General features: G+C 40.3%; 2 protein-coding genes across 12 annotated transcripts in view; both read left to right on the plus strand.

Annotated features, from left to right (window-relative positions):
* The first annotated feature begins 525 nt into the window (after nt 1–525).
* Nucleotides 526–6,170, plus strand: LOC118367115 (CD302 antigen-like). Its single transcript, XM_035750179.2, has 6 exons — nt 526–724; nt 2,860–2,985; nt 3,400–3,510; nt 4,173–4,355; nt 4,643–4,666; nt 4,768–6,170. The coding sequence occupies exons 1-6, from the start codon at nt 640–642 to the stop codon at nt 4,983–4,985; spliced, it is 747 nt and encodes a 248-aa protein (XP_035606072.1). The 5' UTR covers nt 526–639; the 3' UTR covers nt 4,986–6,170.
* Nucleotides 6,171–14,355: 8,185 nt separating this feature from the next.
* Nucleotides 14,356–22,610, plus strand: part of LOC118367118 (bromodomain adjacent to zinc finger domain protein 2B-like) — a 96,643-nt gene continuing 88,388 nt past the window's right edge. For 6 of the 11 annotated variants that reach the window (XM_052493846.1, XM_052493849.1, XM_052493850.1 and 3 more), the window contains exon 1: nt 14,357–14,560. The gene's annotated coding sequence lies outside the window, so the exon portion shown is untranslated. Of the gene's footprint in view, nt 14,561–22,610 lie in introns of all 11 variants that reach the window. The other 5 variants (XM_052493842.1, XM_052493844.1, XM_052493840.1 and 2 more) reach the window with 1 other exon arrangement.

Here is a 22,610-nt window from a genome sequence, read left to right on the forward strand (position 1 = left end):
TATTCATCATTTGAGTCATGGTAGGCCTACAAGTAAGGATCGGGCTATACCAACCTACAACTTAATGGAATTTATTGTGCTTCATATTTACATCCAATTGCTCACTAATTTCAGTTGAATTAATGTATAAAATATGTTCCTGTGTGACTGTATACTTTTCAAAACATAATGAGGCACTCTAGGCAGAATTTGATACCACTGGGTTGCAATCACTGAAATCTAGACATCTGTGCAGTTATGGCACCATCTAGAGGCTTTATGGCTTATTCTCCAAACCAATATCCTCATGGGGCCCATACTCCTGTGACAAAACAAAACAACCAAATATCCTTCTCCACAATCCATAATAAAGCAATTGAAAATGAAATCGAATGTAATTAACGTAATGCTATTCTTCAACTTCACTAATAATGTCAACAGTATGCAGCTATGCAATATCATGCAATTCACAAATTAGTTTCAGCTTGATCAATTGTTTCCACACGCTTCAACCACTCTTGAGTCTGAACTTTGCTCCGGTCTACTTTTTGAGGGAGCATGATAATTCGGGCACTCTAGAGGTGGGGTTACATTTCAACGTGAGATGCTGACGTATGAAGCTCTGAAAAACTTCGGAGCCATGAGTTGGAGTTCGCGGACATGGAGTCAATGAAGAAATGGCACCCCTTATCCTTATGCAATCTCCTTTTCGTTGTTGTTTATTGGCAATCTACTTTAGCTGGTGGTAAGTTGAGATCATTAACTATTGTTTAATGTTATTATATTAAGTGGAAATGCTCACTTCGTGTTGTTCGAGAAAGTTGAAGTATTTGTTGTGCTTTCAGTTTAAACATGTAACGGGATAACATTTCGACAAACGTTCACTGAACGACATTGTAACATTGCTGACGATTTTTTTGTCGGCATGTGTTTTTTTGTAGGGATTTATATTTTCATTCGGTTACATGCCAAATATTCTAGTATTTATTAGAAACGAATAAAGCTGCCCTCCATAATTTGGCTTGTAACAATGTACGTTATAATTCAGACATCGAGGTATACTGTTGAAGCAAACAATATATGTCCACATAATTTCCAAAGGTAGCAAGGCAGTGTAGCCTAGTCTTCAAATCGTCTTCTGTAAAATGTGCATAATGTCAAAGTGGGCCCACCTACAAAATGTAAACAATTTACTCCATGACATTTTCGCTGACATGGCACTTGATTTCTATCTGACAAGATAATGCAATTGCACTAATCTCACGAAGGTATATATACATTAAATGTAATTATTTGAAATTACTGGACAACATCCAGACGGTGGCTTTAAAAGTACTTAATGCTTCTCTTGCTTTAAAAAAAAGTACGTGAAAAACGAGTGGGATCACTGCTAGTTTTAAGGTTATGGACCATTTTATCCCATCCTCGTCGAATACTTTGGGCTCCCAAGTGATGCAGAGGTCTAAGGCACTGCATCTCAGTGCTAGATGTGTCACTACAGACACCCTGGTTCGAATCCAGGCTGTATCACAACGGCCGTAATTGGTAGTCCCACAAGGCGGTGCACAATTGACTCAGCGTTGTTCGGGTTTGGCCGGTGTAGGCCGTGATTGTAAATGCGAATTTGTTCTTAACTGACTTGCCTAGTTAAGTAAAGGTTATATTAAAAAAAAAACATATACATTGGAATGGTAGGCAATGTAACCAATCCCAGCCCTCCTTTTACTTGCATCATTGCGCATCCTGTGCAATGACAGAGGTGACCATTTAAAATATATATATATATATATTCACATTCACTCTGTTGGTAATGCATACAAATTGGATCATACCTGTAACTCTAAAAGCAGCAGAGATCCCACTTGCAAGTAGAGTATATTACGTTCTTTAAAAAATAGAAAAATTAGCCAAATCAAAACTATTTTATTTTCAATATTCATGTTTATATTTTGGAATATTCATAAATTAAATGTAAAAAAAAAAAAACTTTTCGAAATCAAAATACTACTCCTATTAGAGCAAGCGGTAAAGCTTAATCTGACACTTTGTAGCACCTATAGATGAAACATTATGGAGTCTTAAATGTCATAAATAGACCAGCTTCGATAAAGTATTTCTCAATTCTGCTTTTAGATACAAATGTCAACAATCCTTCCTCCAAATGACTATTCGATGGATAAATATTGTGTCTGGGTTTTGTGAAGAATCACTCCAAACATCCTGGTTTGCCGGTGTTACAGCTTCACGTTGCTTGCTTAGCGAGTACCACCCTGGCTCGAACCGGGACCCCTGCTTTGCTAACACAGGTGACCGCCCTCCGCTGATTCACAAATTTCCAACGTTTTGAGCCAATTGGATGGCTCCATCCGTGACATTTCAAGCTAGCTGTGGAGTGGGCTTACGGTACTTTCTTAACTCTGTTACACTCACCCTCTTTAAACTCGCTACACAGCGAACCCAGCTGTTGAGCTGAGCCCATTTGCGCATCCGGATCACGGCATCACTGTTATGCATGTCATATTGCTTGCTTAGCAGCTCAACATGGATGTCATGTCGCTTGATTCAGCCCATATATGGCTCGAACTTGGGAACTCTGCTTTCGTAACATGCATAACAAACCTTGACAACTTTCCAACGGTTTGAGCCACCCAAAAGGTACCAATTGGATGGCTCCATCCGCGACATTTCAATCTAGCTGTGGAGTGGGCTTACGGTTCGTTCTTACACCAACCACATCCCAACTGATAACACTGGTGGCTCTTGTTTGACTTGTTTTCGGTGAGTTGTTGGAAATTTAGGTTAGGACCAGGGACACCTTACTTTGTTTGAAAATGAGGATTGAGACTAGTGGTTTTGTCTAATGATTAATTCTCCCCACAGACTGTCCTGCAGATGGGCGCACCTGGGTGCCTTTTGGACAAAGATGCTACCACTTTGTCCATGGAGAAGAAGACATGGCTAAAAGTTATACGATTGCAGCTGCGAAGTCTCTCTGCTCAGGACATGGTATTTACAAGTCATCAATATGTTGCAACTTTTAAAAATAATTGTAGGCTCAGGGATCAATTTCCAAAGACAAAAAAAAATATACAAAAAACTGTCGGGGCCTCAACTATTCAAAGTTAGAGTAGTAGAATACACAAGGTGCAATTTCGAAATTAGCTTGTGCATAAGCAGTTTTCGTCTTGTAAATTTCCAAGAAGGCTAAGGCCAGCTCTGACTGCATGTATGGATGTAGGTATGCAAACCTGTGAATCACTGTGGCCCCCATGATGAGTTCAGCAAATCACTGTGGCCCCGATCCCCTCAAATTTGCCCATTCCTGGTTTAGCTGATAGGCTTTGATTTAATTTAACCATTTCAAACTACTCTCAATGTTTGTTTTTCAATTGCAACAGATTGTCTTGTGTTGTCTCTTAGAATTGGTGAGTGTCCAAAGTGCAGAGGAGAATGATTTCATCATCAAGTATAGTCCGCAGGTGTGGAAAGGCAACATCCATGTGTGGTTGGGCATGTATTATGACAGTGACGGTAAGTAAGAACTGATATTTATTCTGAAATCATGGCACCTCTGTATTATGAAGGCTACTTTGCCCTATTATGTGATTGTACCGAATAATGTGGTTACGTCACCGGCTGGCATAATCCATATTATACAATGGGTGGGTCTAATCCTGAATGCTGATTGGTTAAAAAGCACATTCCAGCCGGTGTCTATTCCACAAGTTACCACAGGCATTTTAATGTCATAGATTTAGCCGATTTACTCTGTTCCATCTGACTGCGCAATCCGCTTTCTCATCAGCCCAGTAAGGGAAGTTATGAACTTGATCTCCAGTATAAAAAGCATCTATACATTGTGGTCCTTCTGTGGCTCAGTTGGTAGAGCATGGCGCTTGTAACGCCAGGGTTGTGGGTTCGATTCCCGGGACCACCCATACGTAGAATGTATGCACACATGACTGTAAGTCGCTTTGGATAAAAGCGTCAGCTAAATGGCATATATTATTATTATTATATGGAAAAAATCCGACATAACAGGGTTATTTTGACTGTGCATAACTTTATTTCTTTCAGACAATGTTTGTTTGGCTTATGAAGGAAAGACAAGTCAAATTAACAGCGGGAGAGAGAATAAGTGAAGTAATTGCTATTTTTCAAATTTTGATGTCTTGTTTTTTCTGTTTAATAAGATGAGGACTTTAAGTGGCAAGATGAGACGGGCCTGAGCTTTAAGAACTGGGGGAACAGCTCCAGCTCGCCTGACTTGATTCCCATGGACACCTGTGTGGCAATGCACAGCACCACAGGGGAGTGGGAGAAAGTCAGCTGTGTTGAAAACCTAGAGAATGGAGTGGTCTGTGAGACTGCTGAAAGTAAGGCCCTATTTTTGTATTTTTTTTTTAGCAGCAGTTGTCTTTCTACTCGGGACACCCCATAACGAACATCGTCTGTGCGCAGCGGGCGGCCTTCAAATAAGCTCCAGACACAGAAAAATTTAATTTCCCACCGACATAGACCAGTGGACGGACATAGGCCCACTGTAGCAGCCATGTGTTGTTTTGACAATTTGATCAACAAGTGTATACAGATGTTGTTATTTTCATTCATCTTAGTTATTTTTAGTTATTTTTCACTAATATATTGTTCATTTATTTTTCAGAAGCAGAGAAAAACGGCAAACCCGGTAAGTGAAGCAAAGCCATTTCCCCTTTATTTTGTTCTTAAATAGCCATACAGTAAGATCAATGGTAACCTCTCTCCCTGCATTGTTTATGTCCTGCTCAGCTACTAGTCCACTGCTCTCAGCTCTGGTCATTCTGAGTGTGGTCGCCATCATGGGGATCTCGGCAGTCTTTTGGTTCCTGCACCAGAAGCACCAATTCGGTGCCGTCCTCGCATCGTTCGAGTACCACCCCCCGTTCAGGGCTCCCACCTCTGACGAGGCCTGCCTAGTGGAGACCGAGGAGACAGAGGAGACAGATGAGGCTGATGACATGGCTTAATGGAGATCCTGCTCTTAGATTCTGCTGTGTGGAGTAACTGTTGGAGGAGAGGCCTAGAGAGAGAAAAAGGTGACCCTCTTAATTAAGACTGGTTCCATTGTTCCGAAGAGATGCTTTGACAGGTAAAATTACATCCTGCTATGGAATGACATGCGTAGCAACACTTTTACCACCAACTAGTGCCACGGTATGTCCCGTCCTTTGCACTTTTGCCTGTCTGAATGGGCTCCCATGTATTGGGTCAGTCTGCTCTTTTTCTTCTTCTTTGTTGTGCTAGCCAAACAGGATACAAATGAAAATATGTTGTCAAATGACATTTAGCCTATGCACCGAATGCGTTGCATGCCGTTAATTCGATACTCTTTTGAATTGTGAGAATCACGTGTTTCAATCGTCAAAGAAGTTGGGTCTCCCGACGTCTTCTGTCTGCATAAAGTTGGCGATCTTTGTACCGCATGGCGAATCTGACATATGTTATCATTCACACATCTTTGTTGTATTGCCCTTATAAGTGCTCATACTTTTCAATGTGTCTCTTACCCTAGTGTCAGAACTTTGAATTTCTTAGTTCTCAATATGAGATCAATACGAGATCAATACAAGTCATTGAAAGTACAGAGGGAATAATCCATCATTCGTACCTCAAACAAACAGATCAAGGCTTGTAAAATAGGTCAAAGAGACACATTTTAACCAGTGCGCATTTTTGTTTCTCAGCAAGGGATCTGTAATCCTGTGTCCCATTGTCGTTTGTGTGCTGTGAAAGGCTTCTACAGATTACATTTATAATAGATATGATTTGTTGTGCATTAGTCTGTAATGACATGTATGAACTTCTATTCGTGGGAGAAAACAACATTTTTGAGTGAGGATCGTTTTGTCTTTCTCTAACAATGTCCTTGGTGGGACGACCTGAATAAACACTCATAATTCTTTTTTTTTTTACAAAGCTATTAATCCAAATTCTAATTCATGAATATGGTCAGGGGTTTTACTAATGCATTAGTGATATGTTACAGTTTGAGGAGTGGTCCTTTAAATGGTGTTTTGTCAGCACTGCATCCCTGAACCTATGAATGTATTTGAAAGCGTTTTGCTGATTACCTTGCTTTATTTGTTTCATTTGGCTTAAACTAAGCCCTGTTTCTTACACACAATAAAGTTTGGGCATCACCTGTGAGCTGGTCTCGTGTGACCAAGTCCATTCTTTAAAAAAAATGTTTACCCCTTTTTCTCCCTAATTGGTAGTTAGTTTTGTCCCATCGCTGCAACTCCCATACGGACTCGGGAGAGGCGAAGGTCGAGAGCCGTGCGTTCTCCGAAACACGACCCTGCCAAGCCGCACTGCTTCTTGACACACTCTTTGCTTAACCCGGAAGCTTGCCGCACCAATGTGTCGGAGGAAACCCTGTACACCTGGCGACCGTGTTAGCTTGCATGCACCCGGCTCACCACAGGAGTCGCTAGAGAGTGATGGGACAAGGACATCCTGGAATCGAACCAGGATCTGTAGATGCAGTGTCTTAGACCGCTGCATCACTCGGGAGGCCCCTTTCAAGTCCATTCTTGTTGAAGCCTGAAGTCCGAGGCTACTTGTGAGTTATGAGCCTGCCTGTCCTATGTTTGATTTATACTGAGTGTACAAAACATTAGGAACACCTGCTCTTTCCATGACTGACTGAACGGGTGAAAGCTATGATCCCTTATTGATGTCTGGATTTTTAAGCCTTGAGACAATTGAGACATGGATTGTGTATGTGTGCCATTCAGAGGGTGAATGGGTAAGACAAAATATTTAAGTGCCTTTGAAAGGGGTATGGTGCTAGGTGCACCGATTTGTGTCAGGAACTGCAACGCTGCTTGGTTTTCACTCTCAACCGTTTCCTGTGTGTATCAAGAATGGTCCACCACCCAAAGGATATCCAGCCAACTTGACACAACTGTGGGAAGCATTGTCGTCAACATGGCCAGCATCCATGTGGAACGCTTTCGATGCCTTGTAAGAGGCCATGCCCCGACGGAATGACGCTGTTCTGAGGGCAAAAGGGTATGCAACTCAATACTAGGAAAGTTTTCCTAATGTTTTGTACCCTGTATGTGAGCATCTCTTCTTGTGGGCAAATTTTGTAAGATTGTGCTTGTTTGAGACGGTACATGCAGTTGATGTAGTTGCTGTACTTGTTGCTTCTTTTGGCAAACATGGCACAGGTTGACATGACTGTGTTACATAGTTTGTCAATGGAATCTCAAAGTAATCCCTCATACATTGGTTTGCATTTCCTTTCCTTTAGGAGGGGCTTCAACCTTTTAACCCAAAGGCATGGAAATACCTTCTATAAAGTACTGTATCAGAAGAATCCTACCCAACCCTAGGGTTTCAGAATTCCAGTAAGTGACAAAATGTCCAGGTTTTCCAGAAAACACAGTTGGAGGACTCCTGGATTTTTGGACCCCCCCAATTCCGATAGACATGAATTTCTGGGATTTTTGCAAACCTACCTAACCCCAAAGTGCAACACTTGAACGATCTGAAGTGATGTCAACCATATCCATATCAGCATTATTCTGTCCATTCCTCAGATCGTTACAGAACTTTACAGCTAAATATACATCTGTCAATGCATAATTAAATGGGTGATGAATTAGGACACCGGATTGAGGACATTCTAATTACTCCTTAAGGGATATTTAATATTATAAATCATTGTCATCTGTCAGGCATGAGAAGTATCGCACCGACCCTCCATCTGTATGAAAACCTGTCCTGGCTCTGCCATGGCACTAGAGGGTAGTATTCATTAGGCACAAAAAATGACTTGTGGGCGAAGGATCTATCTGAATTTGTCTAATAAGAAAAACTCACTTTCAGTTTCCATTGCAAAGCATTTTGGTACGTTTTGAAATGGTGTACACTAATGAATACAACCCAATTGTCCTTGTTCCGTACCTTCGGATTAAGCGATCTATATTTTGCTCCTAGAAAATAACTTCCATCTGGAGAATGTATGTACATTTTGGTCATGTAGCCCTCCAGCAAGGGTCCAATGGTGATGTCAACAGTTAGAGATCCATAACATCTGACATCTCGCAGGGTAAGATCAGGAGAGAACTCATATAACGTTGATTTAGGAGCTTGGCCACTAGGCGGGATAGTGGATCACATTTCCAGCCTGTACTTTCCAGGAACAGCAACAGAAACAGATTGCATAAACTCTTTGAGGTCATCATGCATTGTGTATGTATTTTTTTTTAATGTAAAAAAATCAACTTGATAATTGTCTAATCTAATTGTAGAATAATTAGATTATTCAGGTAGAGATTATGATAATGATCAAGTGTAAGAATTGAACTTGATTAAGATAAATATTCCGGGCTGCTATCTGTTCAGTTTGATTTATGGCACGTGTGCTAGTTTGTGGGGAAAAAACGGTTATATGATTGGTTGAAAAGTCTGTTCAAATGCATAGTTTTTCAACTGCAGCATGCAGTCTGTTTTCAAAAGTATAGGCTTTAACTTTACTGAGTAGGGCATGGCCATGTATCTAGATTTAAACAAAGCTAGCCAATTCTGATTCAAAACTCAGTTGAAGGAACATAGATTACCAGTAACTAATAATATAATAATAATAATATATGCCATTTAGCAGACGCTTTTATCCAAAGCGACTTACAGTCATGTGTGCATACATTCTACGTATGGGTGGTCCCGGGAATCGAACCCACTACCCTGGCGTTACAAGCGCCATGCTCTACCAACTGAGCTACAGAAGGACCACAGATCAAATGGCAACTAAGAACAACAAATGATCCGGTCAGGAAAAACACAAGGCCCAGAGGAGTGTTTTTCTTGTAATGTGATACATCAGGACTCTCATAGTTCCTCTTAGGAAAAGGTATATTTCAGTCCTTAAACTGTTTTTATTGGGCATTTTCCTCCTCAGTGCTCCTCAAGTTACTTTGTGCTTATTCACCTGAAAAATGTATAAGCATGCACAACATGTATACTTCTTGCTATGGAGGCACTATGGATATATTTCAATATTATGAATGCATATCCTTCAGACAAAATGCATTTAAACAGAATATTATGTTCACAATATTCACTATCCCTTTCTAATCATGGCCCTCTGTGGCTTGCAGATGAGTCCAATTGAAATTGTCAGTCTGATCATCTTTTCTTTTTTTTTTTGTTGCCAAGGGGTTATATACAACAATACATTCTAGAAATAGACTGTGCAGACAGACATTAGAAATGCCCCTCTGTCTGGATGGGATTTCAGCAGATGTCTTGCAATCACAGAAGAATGCTTTGTGACTTGTTCAACCCAACTTCACCACAATTTTCCCAGGACCCAGTCTGTTTCACCCTCCTTGCTCTGGACAAGGCAGCTATGAATATTCAACAAAGCATAATGCATTAGATAGGAATACAATAGCAGCTTGCTGTGAATGCAGTTGTCCATGAAAGGAACCTTGAATGAAGCTTTTAGAATGGTTTTGAGTAGGTTAGAAAAACTATGCTATTTGAACCCAACCCAAGAGCTTAAGGTAATTTTTTGGAGCTGAGAGAGCATTTTAAATGTTTATACGAATCCATTGACAATAAATTTTATTAACTTTGCTTTGTCTTTGGTTTTAACAGTAATGCCAGATCAATTCAGCCATTTATTATAGAAGTGGTCCCAAAATTAAACAGTACACACATCTTTTTATATATATATATATATATATATCTCTTAGATGTAGTGCAAGGCCAGGTTTTCTAAAATTGATGTTTGTTTTCATGCCCAGAAGCGATTATCATAATTAATTGTAGCATTAATGTGGGCAAAAAAATGCCTAGCTTGAGTTTTTTTTCTACGATGGGACCAGCTTACATTATAATTACCTTGTCTAGCATGGTACTTTATTTTTTTCCAGACAGATCTATGCTTTTGTGTTTTCATTTTTTTCTGCTGCTTCCTCAATACAAGTGTTGCTGTTTCACCCCAAGATGGATCATTTCTGGAGAGCATACATTATGTAAAGACTGTTGCCATTATGATTATGGCTGTAATGGCCTAATTTCGATCAAATAACACTGAAGGCATTTCATTCACACGTCTGCCTTGCCACAGCTTGGAGGAGGATGGGCTTTGCACTGACCTGAAATTGCTCATTAAAAGGGACAGTGGTATGCATAAATAAGATATGACATTAACAGTTGGTATGAAAATGGGATGCACAGAGCCACTGCTGTTCACTAGAGGTTATCAAGTAATATGTGTATTGTTGCATTCATTTGTGGACAAAAGATGCTAAGCTCACTACAAATATGCCAACAATTACTCTGAAATGTTCAATATTTTATGCAGCGCTTATAGTACATGTACTCACAATTTTGTGAATATTTCTTAAGCTCTGCCAACTTGTAAAACACTCCTGAAATATTTCCCTGAATTTCACACGTTCAGACATTTCTGATGCCAATAATTTAATCTACTCTGTGATTCATGTGATTTTTCTCTTACCGAAAACCAATTATTTCATCCAAATCATTATTTTCCTCAAAGTATCAGGTTTTACCACAATCAAATCCAGGTTTCTTTTCAAACTCAATTATTTCATTACATTTCAACTCGGTTCTTTAGTATTCACTATCATCCCCCTCTCCTGCCTTTTCAAACAAAGGTGCCTGTAGACAGAAGTATGGAGCATGAACACGTTTCCCATGTTCTAGAAGGCTCACGTTTCCCATGTTCTAGAAGGCTCACGTTTCCCATGTTCTAGAAGGCTCACGTTTCCCATGTTCTAGAAGGCTCACGTTTCCCATGTTCTAGAAGGCTCACGTTTCCCATGTTCTAGAAGGCTCACGTTTCCCATGTTCTAGCAGGCTCACGTTTCCCATGTTCTAGCAGGCTCACGTTTCCCATGTTCTAGAAGGCTCACGTTTCCCATGTTCTAGAAGGCTCACGTTTCCCATGTTCTAGAAGGCTCACGTTTTCCATGTTCTCGAAGGCTCACGTTTCCCATGTTCTAGCAGGCTCACGTTTCCCATGTTCTAGCAGGCTCACGTTTCCCCTCCATTCACTGTCCAGGAACATGCTCCGATTAACAGAGGAAAAACAAAGGCCACTATTTAAATGGCCGTCCACTGCAGAATAATTTTTATAAGAAAGTCTTCTGAGCCAAAATTGGTCTGTAATTTGTTTTGTGTGATGTGATAGTTATATATGGATGGATGAATTTGGCTTACTTGATAGCACATTCCATGCCAGATTTTCCTGGTCATTTCTCTCTTTCCTCTGGGTCTATAATTTGCTGGGAATGCTTCTTCTTATGTGAAGTACATGTACACCCATACGTAGAATGTATGCACACATGACTGTAAGTCGCTTTGGATAAAAGCGTCTGCTAAATGGCATATATTATATTATTATTATTATATATTAAAATGAGTACACTTTCTGGTGGGATTTTACAATGTTTAGATGACAGGTCCTAGTCACTGATCTGGTATGTTGTATGGATCTATCTCTATTCCACCAACGCACTCCTGTATTAATCCTGATCATGTTTCTGTCAGTGTGGGTGATGTTTCCCTTGATTTATGTCATTTTTAATTCTGCGTGAAGGGCCATTAGGTTTGTAAATGTGATTGCCACACATTAAAGCCTTGCCTGTGTGTGCTAGATGCAGTTGTTAAATATTTTGACGAGTGCAAAACTTAGAGGTCATTTTGAATGCAATGTTTATCACCCAGTCCCGCTGCTACAAAGACATGTAACACGTTATGATGTAAGCACAGCCAAATTGGCCTGGCGTTGGAACACCTGAAGGGATAAATATTTGACTTATACCTATGTCGTTAAAAGGAATCGCACTTGTTCTATACTAAATTGTCAGACCTGTAATAATTCCCTTGATACTTGTGTCTGATAACCCCTGAAATAAAATGTATATCAGTCTGGATGGATGCCACTACTGATACCACACCATTCCAGTTGTTACACCATCATTCAATATTTTCAACGCAACATTTGAGCTAATATTTTAAGATCCCACACCAGGGTGTACCATAGACACATAGTACCATAGAGTGTTGGTGTCCAGGACAGACACATATGTCATCATTAACCCTTCTAACCTATCTGGACAGTATTGTTTTGTTCAAAGGGCAATAAATACCTCATTGTCATAATTCACCTGAAGCTCATGTGATTAAATAGCTTCTAAGTGGCCCAAACTGGGTGATATTTAAAACATCCATGGAAAAAGAAAGTTAGCAACCATTGCATGAAAAACAGACTGCTGTGCTTTGAAAATGTGAAAGCCCTGTTTTGTAGGGCACTAAGACAGTAATTTAACTGAACGTTGTAATTCACTATAGGTTAATTAGTCAACACCAGTAAACTGTTGTCTTAATGGCATATATTACAATTAGGCTTTTAAAAGAGGCCTAGCAAGATGAACCCTGAATTTAATCACGGACAGAAACCTTGGACTGCATTTACCCTGTTTTTAGCTGAAAGGGGAATTTGCATTATGTAAATTAAATGTATGTTTGGTGCTGGGAGACTGTTTTTTAATGGAATTATAGGGAGTTGTGTACTGAGATTGTAATAATCTGTATTATCTGAATGTGTCAGGTGAAAATCGATAATGGCAAGCACAGCCCCAGCGGCTGATGGGTATCCTGGGCTTGCCATGGACTGACAGAAAAATAATAATTCAAACCAAATCAGCACATTTATTTGTTTTCCATAAGTCTCCGAAGAGATCAGCTTTACTATGTCTTTTGATATCTCATTCTACTTTCTAATCAACACTCTTTAAAAATATATTTTATCGACACAGACTGTTTGCCCATCCCCCCCGTGTGCTTGCATTGCACTCATTGGACTTGCACTTATTGTGTTACAAATGACCGAGTAAAGGCTGACATTCTCATTGCATGTGAACACGCCTGGCCAGTGAAGCCTCTTGATGCAGCTTTGAGCTCTTTCATCACTCGCTGTCCCTAATGAAGATTATCCAATACAATTAAAATGACAAAATCATCAAATCATTTTTCTTCTCCCACCATCTCTGTCGATCCAGGCAAGCTTGTTTTATCCAGTTAAGGACGTCTGAATGTAGTGTCTTCACTGACCCAGAGGAAGGGGGGAAATCAATGAGGCCAAGGATGGTGAACAAGCAAATAAACCTGTTTAAAATTCACAATGCTGAATACGCTTTCTCCCCCCACATAATACAAGAGTGACTTTGTTTCTTAATTAGTGTATACAATTACTTCTAGTGCATGTACAAAAAAACAACTTAATTCAAAAGCATTTTGCTCCCTTGAACAGTCACAAAAGCTTTCGCTGCTAATTTCGGCACGCTCTGAATATTTTGCTATCTGTCTAAAAGCAACATATCAACAATTAAATGGAAGGATTTGGTGATTAAATGTAGCCTATATGTCTCATAAAAGCATTAAAACATGTTTTCCAAACCTAAAATGTCTTCTTATATGCACTCTAGTTAAATTGAACCACAAACATATTTGTTTTACCTCCACCTCCCCCTGTCAATTTGATGATTCAATGAACAGTACCTACATAAACTATCTCCATTTTCACAGTGTTTGTTGAATGTAATATTGTGCATCCCCCGACTAGGTCACAAGGTCTCCGCTCAGCCTGTTGCAGATGTCTGATCAAAGAAAGAAAAAACACAATTAGGCACAGATGGCAGTCTTTGCCCAACTCTAGTAGATGTGCTAACAGATAAGACTGAGTTTCTGTATTAACTGCAAATTATCCTAAGACACTTAATCAAAAGACCAATGGTTCACATATTCAAATGGTTCTGTGATTATGTAGTCTTTCAAGGTGTACCTTTTTAATTGATCACATATTGTATGATCCCAAGACAAAAACAGTGTTCACCCACAGATTAAAAAAAAAGTGTTTGTGTAATCTTTTCACCTATTGTTTGATTAATTATGCATTTTGTTACATAATTGTAATGACCTAATGTACAAATACATAATCAGTGTATATACACTTTCATCCATATCTTTTCCCAGTTTTCCACCACTGCATTCCACATTCATCCTCAGCATATACCTTTATTAGTTTACCACAATTACCCCGAAACCAGTTTATTTAGCCTACATATGTGTTGCTCACTTGATTTATTTGCTCCCCCCCCAGACTCCTGAATCCAGCATTTTGTTGAAATGCAATATCAATCATAGATTGCTTCTAGGTTGAATAAAACAATACCTACCAAATGCATAGTCTGGTATCTGTTTACAGTCATTTATAGCAATGAATTAAGTTCATAATCAGACAAAAGTTTGCATTGTTGGAGCTTTTAGCTGACGTCACTTTTGTGCCTTGAAGTGAAGCTGAACAAACCTTGAGAAGAGTCTCCTTCAATCTGCCGTATAGTAGTAGCCTAACTAACACACACACTCAATTACAGCCCAATTTCGTTCTTTATAATCTCCTGGCACTGTCCGCAAACAACGCAAATCTGGGGGAACATAACGCTATTCTTACATAGTAACTAACGCGAAGGAGGATACATAAAGTGACGGAAATTAGGTGAGTTTTCTTATGTTTTGGAGTGGGAAGTTAGCTTACGTTATCGTTCATAACGACGTCCAGTTTGCAATTTCGCTAGAGATTTCGACGCTTGTTAGCTCGATTTCTGGCTAGCTAGCTAGCACCTAGTTCTATCGACGCTGTCCAGCAGCTTGCCCTTTATCATGTAACCTATCCTGAGTGGAGCAGGTTGCTACAAACTTGTCAATAATGATCACTTGTAAATGTATCGACAATACCAGCACTCGGGGTTTTGTTACTTTAACTAGTTGCTAACTTAATGGCGAGATTCACGTATATTTCTATCACTTATTTACGGGGTAGACTGAGTCAGTGACTGTCAGTGTCAGCTTGCTGGTTAGCTAGCGAATCTCGTCTTTGTGTCCGTAGCTGGTGCGGCTTGACTGACCTTTTTATTTAAAAAGAACGCGGAGTAAAAGAAGATATCATTGAATGTCTGTCACATATAAATGCATTTGGTGTCGGCTAGATTTTATAATCACTAGGAAGTGTTCATTTGAAATGTTTTAAACGATGTTGCAGGCAAGTTATGTGGAAAGAGTGCGAATGCTGAGAAAAGGTCTGTTCAGTGTGTATTGAGCTGAAGATGCCAAAGTCTGCTCTTCATTGACTAAACCTAATTTAAGTCACATATTACATTATTTCGCTGTTGCTTATTTGTGTTGTAGCTAATGTTCGGGACAATATGTTTGAAGGTGTTCGTGGAAATCCCATCCGTGTCAGCCAGTCCACTGCTTGGGTCCGAAGCTCCTTTCCTCTTATCTTTTTGTATGGCTTCGTATAAAGAAAAGCAACTGCAGCCCAGCAGAGTTTATTAAATGTATCCCTTTGTTTATTACAATGTGCACCATTTGTCTGCCCTCTAAACAACAAGCCACTCGCCATCTTGGGCAATTTGAATTCACCCACTCTTTTCATTTCAAAGATCCAGAATGCTTATTTAATTAGACACCAAAAGTGATCAAATGTTTCACGAGGACGATACATGACGTCAACTGAAGTTGTGATAACATTTTATTCTGTCTAACTTTCTAAATGACTGAGGCTATTGGTTTCACGTGTCTTAAGTATTTTTTTCCCATGACGAGAAGGTTTAAACAATGCAAAGGCACACTGGCCTAAAATGGCTTGTCATTTTAAAGGGTGACAGGTGGTGGGGTTGAGTGTTCTCAATGTTTGACTTACTGGACTGATCTTAATTTTCAATATTAAGGGAAGGAATCTTTAATGTGATGTGTGTGTAAAGGGTTGTTACCTTCAGAACTTATGCTTATGCAATTTGATTGAATAGATTTCCTAGGCAGGCTAATGCTCTACAAATGTATGAGCAGTCCAGACATATACAGCATATTGTTGTGTATGTCACTCCTAACGTTTTGTCTTATTCACTCCACTGTCCGAAAATGAACCTGATATTGTACCAGCACTAAGCTATACTGGTCTTTGGCTCTGCCAATCTGTGGTTCATTCAGGGAATTCTTTGAATGCTGCCTACCCCCAAAATTGTGTTCTTCTGAGAGCAGAATGCCTCTGCTCTAAGTGCTAGCCCATTTCTTTGTTTGGATATTCACTGCATAGCTTACATGTAAAGGTGCAAATGTTTAGCCAAATATCCTGATGTGTGGTTTTTCTCTTATGGGAATGCCTTCCACTTCCCTATGATGCATCGACTTGACATCTGCATAATTTTGTTGAGATGCTAGTAGGTAATCAACGGTGGAAATCAATGATGGGTTAATACATATCATTCATTGGTGGTTATTAATTGAACCCCCACCACACACACACACACACACACACACGTGCAGAGACGTGCAGACACTCAGTTTCAACACTGGTTACAAATGCCTATTGAGGGATTCTTCACGGAAGTAAGATACACAAAACACTATTATTTGGGGGATTTCAACTAAATGTAATCTATAGAATAGTCCTTTGGAGAAAGGATTGTTGACATATATTTGACATTTGTATCTAAAAGCATAAGTGAGCAATAATTAAAGTTGACATTTTGGCCTTACCTAGGTCTCCTTTAACACTCCAGAATGTTTCCAACTGTAGATGCTACAAAGCGAACATTGATGTCCTAGGAAGCTTTACCGCATGCTCTGTGAGGAAAACAAAATATTCTGCTCGTTCCCTAAGAAAATGAAGAATAGGCATAGGTGATGTATAACCTGAGAAAACAAGTGTTAAATACAACAAGCCACAGTCCTTGTCATGCGTTTTTGAATGTTTTAGTATCACTTCAACTAGACTGCATTCAGAACATGATTGTTTGTTAGGACTATTGATTCCACATGTTACATCGGTTTTTCCTTTGACACTGCTCTGCTTTTTCCACTGGTTCTACAGCGGAATTGATTGGCCTTTGTAAATAGTTAATTGATAGTCAATTAACTATTTCTCACAGTCTAAGTGAAACGGCAAACATTATTCCCCTTAAGGTCCATCATTTAAATGGCTCAAGCAGCCATTCCAGCCAAGGAAGCAAAATAAATCAGATTACAGCCTTGATGTGTTATTCATGCCTCCAGTAACTGCCAATGAATCAACCAATAACCAGATACAACGCTGGAAGGTCACTGAATTTGCCTCATATTTATTCCGAGCTCATGTTCTCGAAAACAGTCTCAGAACGAGGGAACAGTAATGCATCGCAACAAATCACCGGCTCCGGATGCATTAAGAAAAACAGCAGTGGAGCATTTGAATGTTTGGAATATCGTAGGGTCCTTCAAGGATGGAAAATCTCATCAGTAGCTCACGGTTGCTAAATTGCTTGAAACAGCACTTTTAAATGCTAAGTGCCCAATGGTGTGATTAATACAGTTTATTTTCAGCTCAATCATTATTTCCAGCTATTCATCCACTTGGGTACAGTCTAGCCTATTCCTTGCATGGAGTGTAATATGTAGCTTATTGTAAAAGTATACTATTATGCACAACACAAGTACATTCATGATTTAGCTTCAAAAGGTTAGTTAGTGTAACTGGTAGACTAATTTGCATATATGAGGTTTGTTTTTAACTTAGGCTAGGCTCAAGCAGACTAAACAGCACAATATAGCCTGTACCAGAATGTAAAACATTCAGAATTTGTTTAGGGTAGATGTCCTAATACTGATGACAACATTAAGTCAGCCTAATCTACCCAAAAAATAAGATGCAATCTGAATTTCCAAGATAAAACTGAAGATCTGGCTTCAAATACTCATACAAACATACTTCATACTTAATGAGTACATAATATCAGTTCATTTTAGTATACTGTAAACGAACGATATCATTTCAGTTGAGCGTACTAGAGCTTCGCCTGTCTACTGGAAGTTGATGCTGTTGCTATGCTAGCTTGTTAGCAAAACAAATGACTAGCTAAACATTTTACGATTTCAGGTGTGTTTGTAAATTCAATCTGCAGTGCCAGAGTGCGCTCTGGGCATTTGTAAATTCAGAGTTTCGCTCTTGGAGCGTTTAGAGCGCACACTAGACTCTCTGGCCGAGGAGCACACCATGGTTGATCCAAGCGTTCAACGGCAGTCAAGTCCCCAAGCTAACTGGCTAACGTTGGCTAGCTACTTCCAGACACAAATGAGTGAACACCTCCACTCTGACCATTTTACTTGCCTTAGCAGAGCTGGTTAGGCTGATTTGGGTGACTAAATCTGGGTGAGTCTGGGTGACTAACTGTGCTGCTGGCAACAATTTTAGATTCTTTCTTTTACTGACGTTTACTCACACCGGCCATATTCAACGGTGCGTGAGAGTGCTCTGAAATCGGAGTAGATAGCCAGAATTAACAATGTCCATTGAAACGCACAATAACTATACCACTTAGCTAAGAATTTAAATATTTATTTTTACCTTTTATTTAACTAGGCAAGTCGGTTAAGAACATTCATATTTACAATGACGGCCTAGGAACAGTGGGTTGTTCTGGGGCAGAACGGCAGAGTTTTACCTTGGCAGCTCAAGGGTTCGATCTAGCAACCTTTTCAGTTACTGTAGTCAATAAACGTTGGTTAGATAGCAGATAGTTAATATACTGCCTGGCACGTTTTATGTATTAGTATCCAACTTACGTTTAGGTAACTAGCTAACATACCGGTACATACTGCTGTAATGCTACGTGGTTCGTAAAGATAGCGTAGCTAACAAATTGTCAGCTAACATAACGTGTAACTTATTTGAAAAGTAGATACTTTATTAAATTGCTCAACATTTTCTTAACATTTGTCATTAGCTTGTCAATTAATTTGTATCCGGTCTCATCGGACTTCGGCTGCATATTTTCCGCCATTTTCTTCAAATCTGAAAATGTTGTGAAGCCATGCCCATTTTCTGAAGAATTGCATTAGGGGCCCAAAGAGTATGGAAATAGTACTTCCTATTTTGTTGAATTTAGTACGACATCCGGGAACATTTTGGCATACTAACTATGACCAATAAGCATACTATATACTCCATTCACGTCACGGTTAGTATGAGTACTCGAACACATCTAAGGTTTACATTTTTTCCAACTTGGTCTTCCGAATGGTCAAGATTAAAGAGTTTGTCACAAACGTTGGTAAATGTTTTCTTTTTCTTACTGGGGTTAATATAGCAATCTCTAGCCGTATTAGGCTAAATGAGGTTGTTGTGATTTAGTAGCTTCTCTCTGTGAATAGTCACCATTGCCATCTTGAGTGTAAGGCTATTAACAAGGCTGGGGGGGGCAGCCTCTTTTCTATCTTTTGGTGGGATGTGAAAGGGGCCTAAGTGTGTTTTGGCTCTCCTCAAAGGATGAACTAAACCCATCAGTAATTATGGCAGCCGTCCTGATGGAGGACTGGCAATTGTGCGTTTTCACACCATTTTCTTTCCCCTGTCCCTCCTGTTCGTACCCTTTTTCACAAGCTTGCACTCATTAATCAAAGACGCTGAACTCCTGCTGAGGGCTGAGAGGTTCATCAAATTGGCAGCCGGTTCACTGTAAAGAACAGCATGGCGAGGCTGTTAACACAGGCATAAATAAATCTAAGGTTGTCTTTGTATGCAAACCATGGAGGTTAATACTGTATAATTCAATGTCCTCTCTTTTTGTTTTCATAATAAAATAAAATAAGGCTTGACGTGAGTCCTTTTGTAGGTCAGGGTTGACACATTCTGATTGGCTGATCCGGAGAAACATTAGGCAGGGTCGTTTATTAGGAATATGTCAGGGACTGGGAGATTACACATTTTCCCTTCTGGTTTATTTTTCCACTCCTGGAGATGGTTGTCATGTCTTAGCTGAAGCAGGGATGCTCCAATGATTGAAGTTCCCTGCTGTGATAATGAGCTCCATGTTTGTAATGCCAATAGTTAGGCCCGTTTTGTTTGGCTGCTTACTGCTATTTGCATCCTTAGCCGAAATTGCATTTACTGTAGTACACATTTAAACTGCTGGTATCTTGGAGGCCAGAGAGGGCTCTGGGATTTGGTGAATAGAATGTAGAGTACGTAGGATAGAAAAGTATATGTACAGCAATAGTTGAATAGGATGGCCTGGATTAGAATACATATGAAATTAGTAAAACGGTATGTATTATTAAAGTGGCCAGTGTTCCATGTCTATGTACATAGGGCAGCAGCCTCTAAGGCACAGGGTTGAGGAATCGGGTGGTAGCCAACTAGTGACAGTGACTATGTTCAAAGCAGGGTACTGAGTGGAGGCAGGCTAGTGATGGCTATTTAACAGTCTGATGGCTTTGAGGTGGAAACTGTTTTTCAGTCTCGGTCCCAGCTTTGATGCACCTGTACTGACCTCGCCTTCTGGAAGATAGTGGGGTGAACAGGTCGTGGCTCGGATGGCTGAGGTCCTTGATGAGCTTTTTGGCCTCCCTGTGACATTGGGTGCTGTAGATGTCCTGGAGGGCAGGCAGTGTGCCCCCGGTGATACATGGGCAGACCGCACCACCCTTTGGAGAGCCCTGCGGTTGCGGACGGTGCAGTTGTCATACCAGGCAGTGATACAGCTCGACAGGATGCTCTCAATGGTGCATTTGTAAAAGTTTGTGAGGGTTTTAGGGGCCAAGCAGAATTTCTTCAGCCTCCTGAGGTTGAAGAGGCGCTGTTGCGCCGCCTTCACCACACTGTCTGTTTGGGTGAACCATTTCAGATTGTCAGTAATGTGTACGCCGATGAACTTGAAGCTTTTCACCTTCTCCGCTGCGGCCTTGTGGGTGGGGGCTTGCTCCCTCTGTCTCCTGAAGTCCACAATCAGCTCCTTCATTTTGTTGAGGGAGAGGTTATTTTTCCGGCACCATTCCGCCAGGGCTCTCACCTCCTCCCTGTTGGCTGTCTCGTTGTTGGTATTCAGCCCTACCGCTGTTGTGTCATCTGCAAACTCAATGATTGAGTTGGAGGCGTTCATGGGTGAACAAGGAGTACAGGAGGGGTCTGAGCATGCACCCTTGTGGGGCCCCTGTGTTGAGGATTAGCGTAGTGGAGGTGTTGTTTCCTACCTTCACCACCTGGGGGCAGCACGTCAGGAAGTCCAGGACCCAGTTGCAACCGGGTGGGTTTCAGACCCAGGGCCCCAAGCTTAATGATGAGCTTGGAGGGTACTATGGTGTTGAAGGCTGAGCTGTAGTCAATGAACAGCATTCTTAGATAGTTATTCCTCTTGTCCAGATGGGATAGGGCAGTGCGATGGCATCATCCATGGATCTATTGGGGCTGTATGCAAACTGCAGTGGTTCTAGGGTGTCGGGTAAGGTGGAGGTGATATGATCCTTATCTAGCCTCTCAATGCTACGTATGTATTCATAATTCAGGACAGCTGGTTGCAGTATGAGTGAAGACGTTCACTGGCTGTTATAACCCATTCCACTCACACACCAAGATTGTGTTTCAGCAGTGCCCCGTTTTATTTATTGATCTTCATGCATTTAAAATCGGTCACTACTGCCACAAAGGCTTGCCATTATAGCTGTGCTAGTAGGTCTGCTGCAGCCACGGTTTTAAAGATAAACTGTGCGGAAATCACTTCGCCATTTCCTGGTTTCTAAAATGGCGAATTTCAGTTTGTGACAAAACAAGCATGTATAGTCTAGAGAATCATTGTACCATCTAAACTGCTGTGAAATATATTTTCTATACCCCAAAATGTTGTGTTTTCATCTGTTTGAAGCTGGTGTGCAAAACTGAAATTAAAAGACTCAAAAATGAAACTTAAGAACGGGAAGCATAGAAATAGCGTACATAGAACAGATCTACTGCTTCTTAGACTTACTTTCAATGAGTGACAGATCTATAACTCACATTTCTATGTGTATTTAGTCAGGTCTCCCAAGAAGTTACATATTGCAGCTTTAAATATTACATTTATCGAACACTGCATGAAATTACAAGGAAAAGGGGAAAACAGTTGTGAATATGGGTCAGTAGAAACTAACATTGGATACATTCTTCTTTGTTGATTCAAGCTCTGCTTAATGTCTCCCAAGATGCAGGAGGGGGAAGGAGGGAAAAGGACCCTGCCACTCCACATGATTGTAGGAAAGACTAATGACATTTGTGCGTTTAGAACGATGCTGCTCCATTCCCCTTTAGCCTCCATTACAACTCTTCCGGACACTTTTCCATGTTAACAATCCTTGTTCGGTTTATTTAGTTAGTAGCCTAAACGGCTTTATTGGATCATGGCACCAACCTGTTTTAGCTGAATGGTTTAAAATTATCCCCAGTGTGTGGAAGGAGTGGATTATCAGGAATGATTTGTATGAGCATGGAGATGTCTCACGACATGTGGGCCTACTACACTACAGTAGGTGGGATTATTAGGCTATTCCTAATTTCTGCTAGTGCATCATCATCAGGTGAAGACACAAGATTAAGTTGCCAGGAAAGGAAAGTGTTACAAGTTGTGACCAGGTATTGCGATAGACCTACATGTTTGCGGTTGGTAAATGACCTGAACATATTAAGACACTGTTAGTTTGACAGACAAAACGGTTTTCCGCTGAACTCCCTAATAAACGCTGAAAATCTGTAATCCATCACA

This window comes from Oncorhynchus keta, chromosome 34 (genome assembly GCF_023373465.1).
Source record: "Oncorhynchus keta strain PuntledgeMale-10-30-2019 chromosome 34, Oket_V2, whole genome shotgun sequence".
In the NCBI taxonomy this organism is placed as follows: Eukaryota; Metazoa; Chordata; class Actinopteri; order Salmoniformes; family Salmonidae; genus Oncorhynchus; species Oncorhynchus keta.

Bases quoted from the DNA above. Each gene is read 5' to 3' on its own strand.
- LOC118367115 (XM_035750179.2), top strand. From the start codon at position 640: ATGGAGTCAATGAAGAAATGGCACCCCTTATCCTTATGCAATCTCCTT. The intron at 725-2,859 runs GTAAGTTGAGAT...TTCTCCCCACAG, and splicing joins GCAATCTACTTTAGCTGGTG to ACTGTCCTGCAGATGGGCGC. The intron at 4,667-4,767 runs GTAAGTGAAGCA...TGTCCTGCTCAG, and splicing joins AGAGAAAAACGGCAAACCCG to CTACTAGTCCACTGCTCTCA.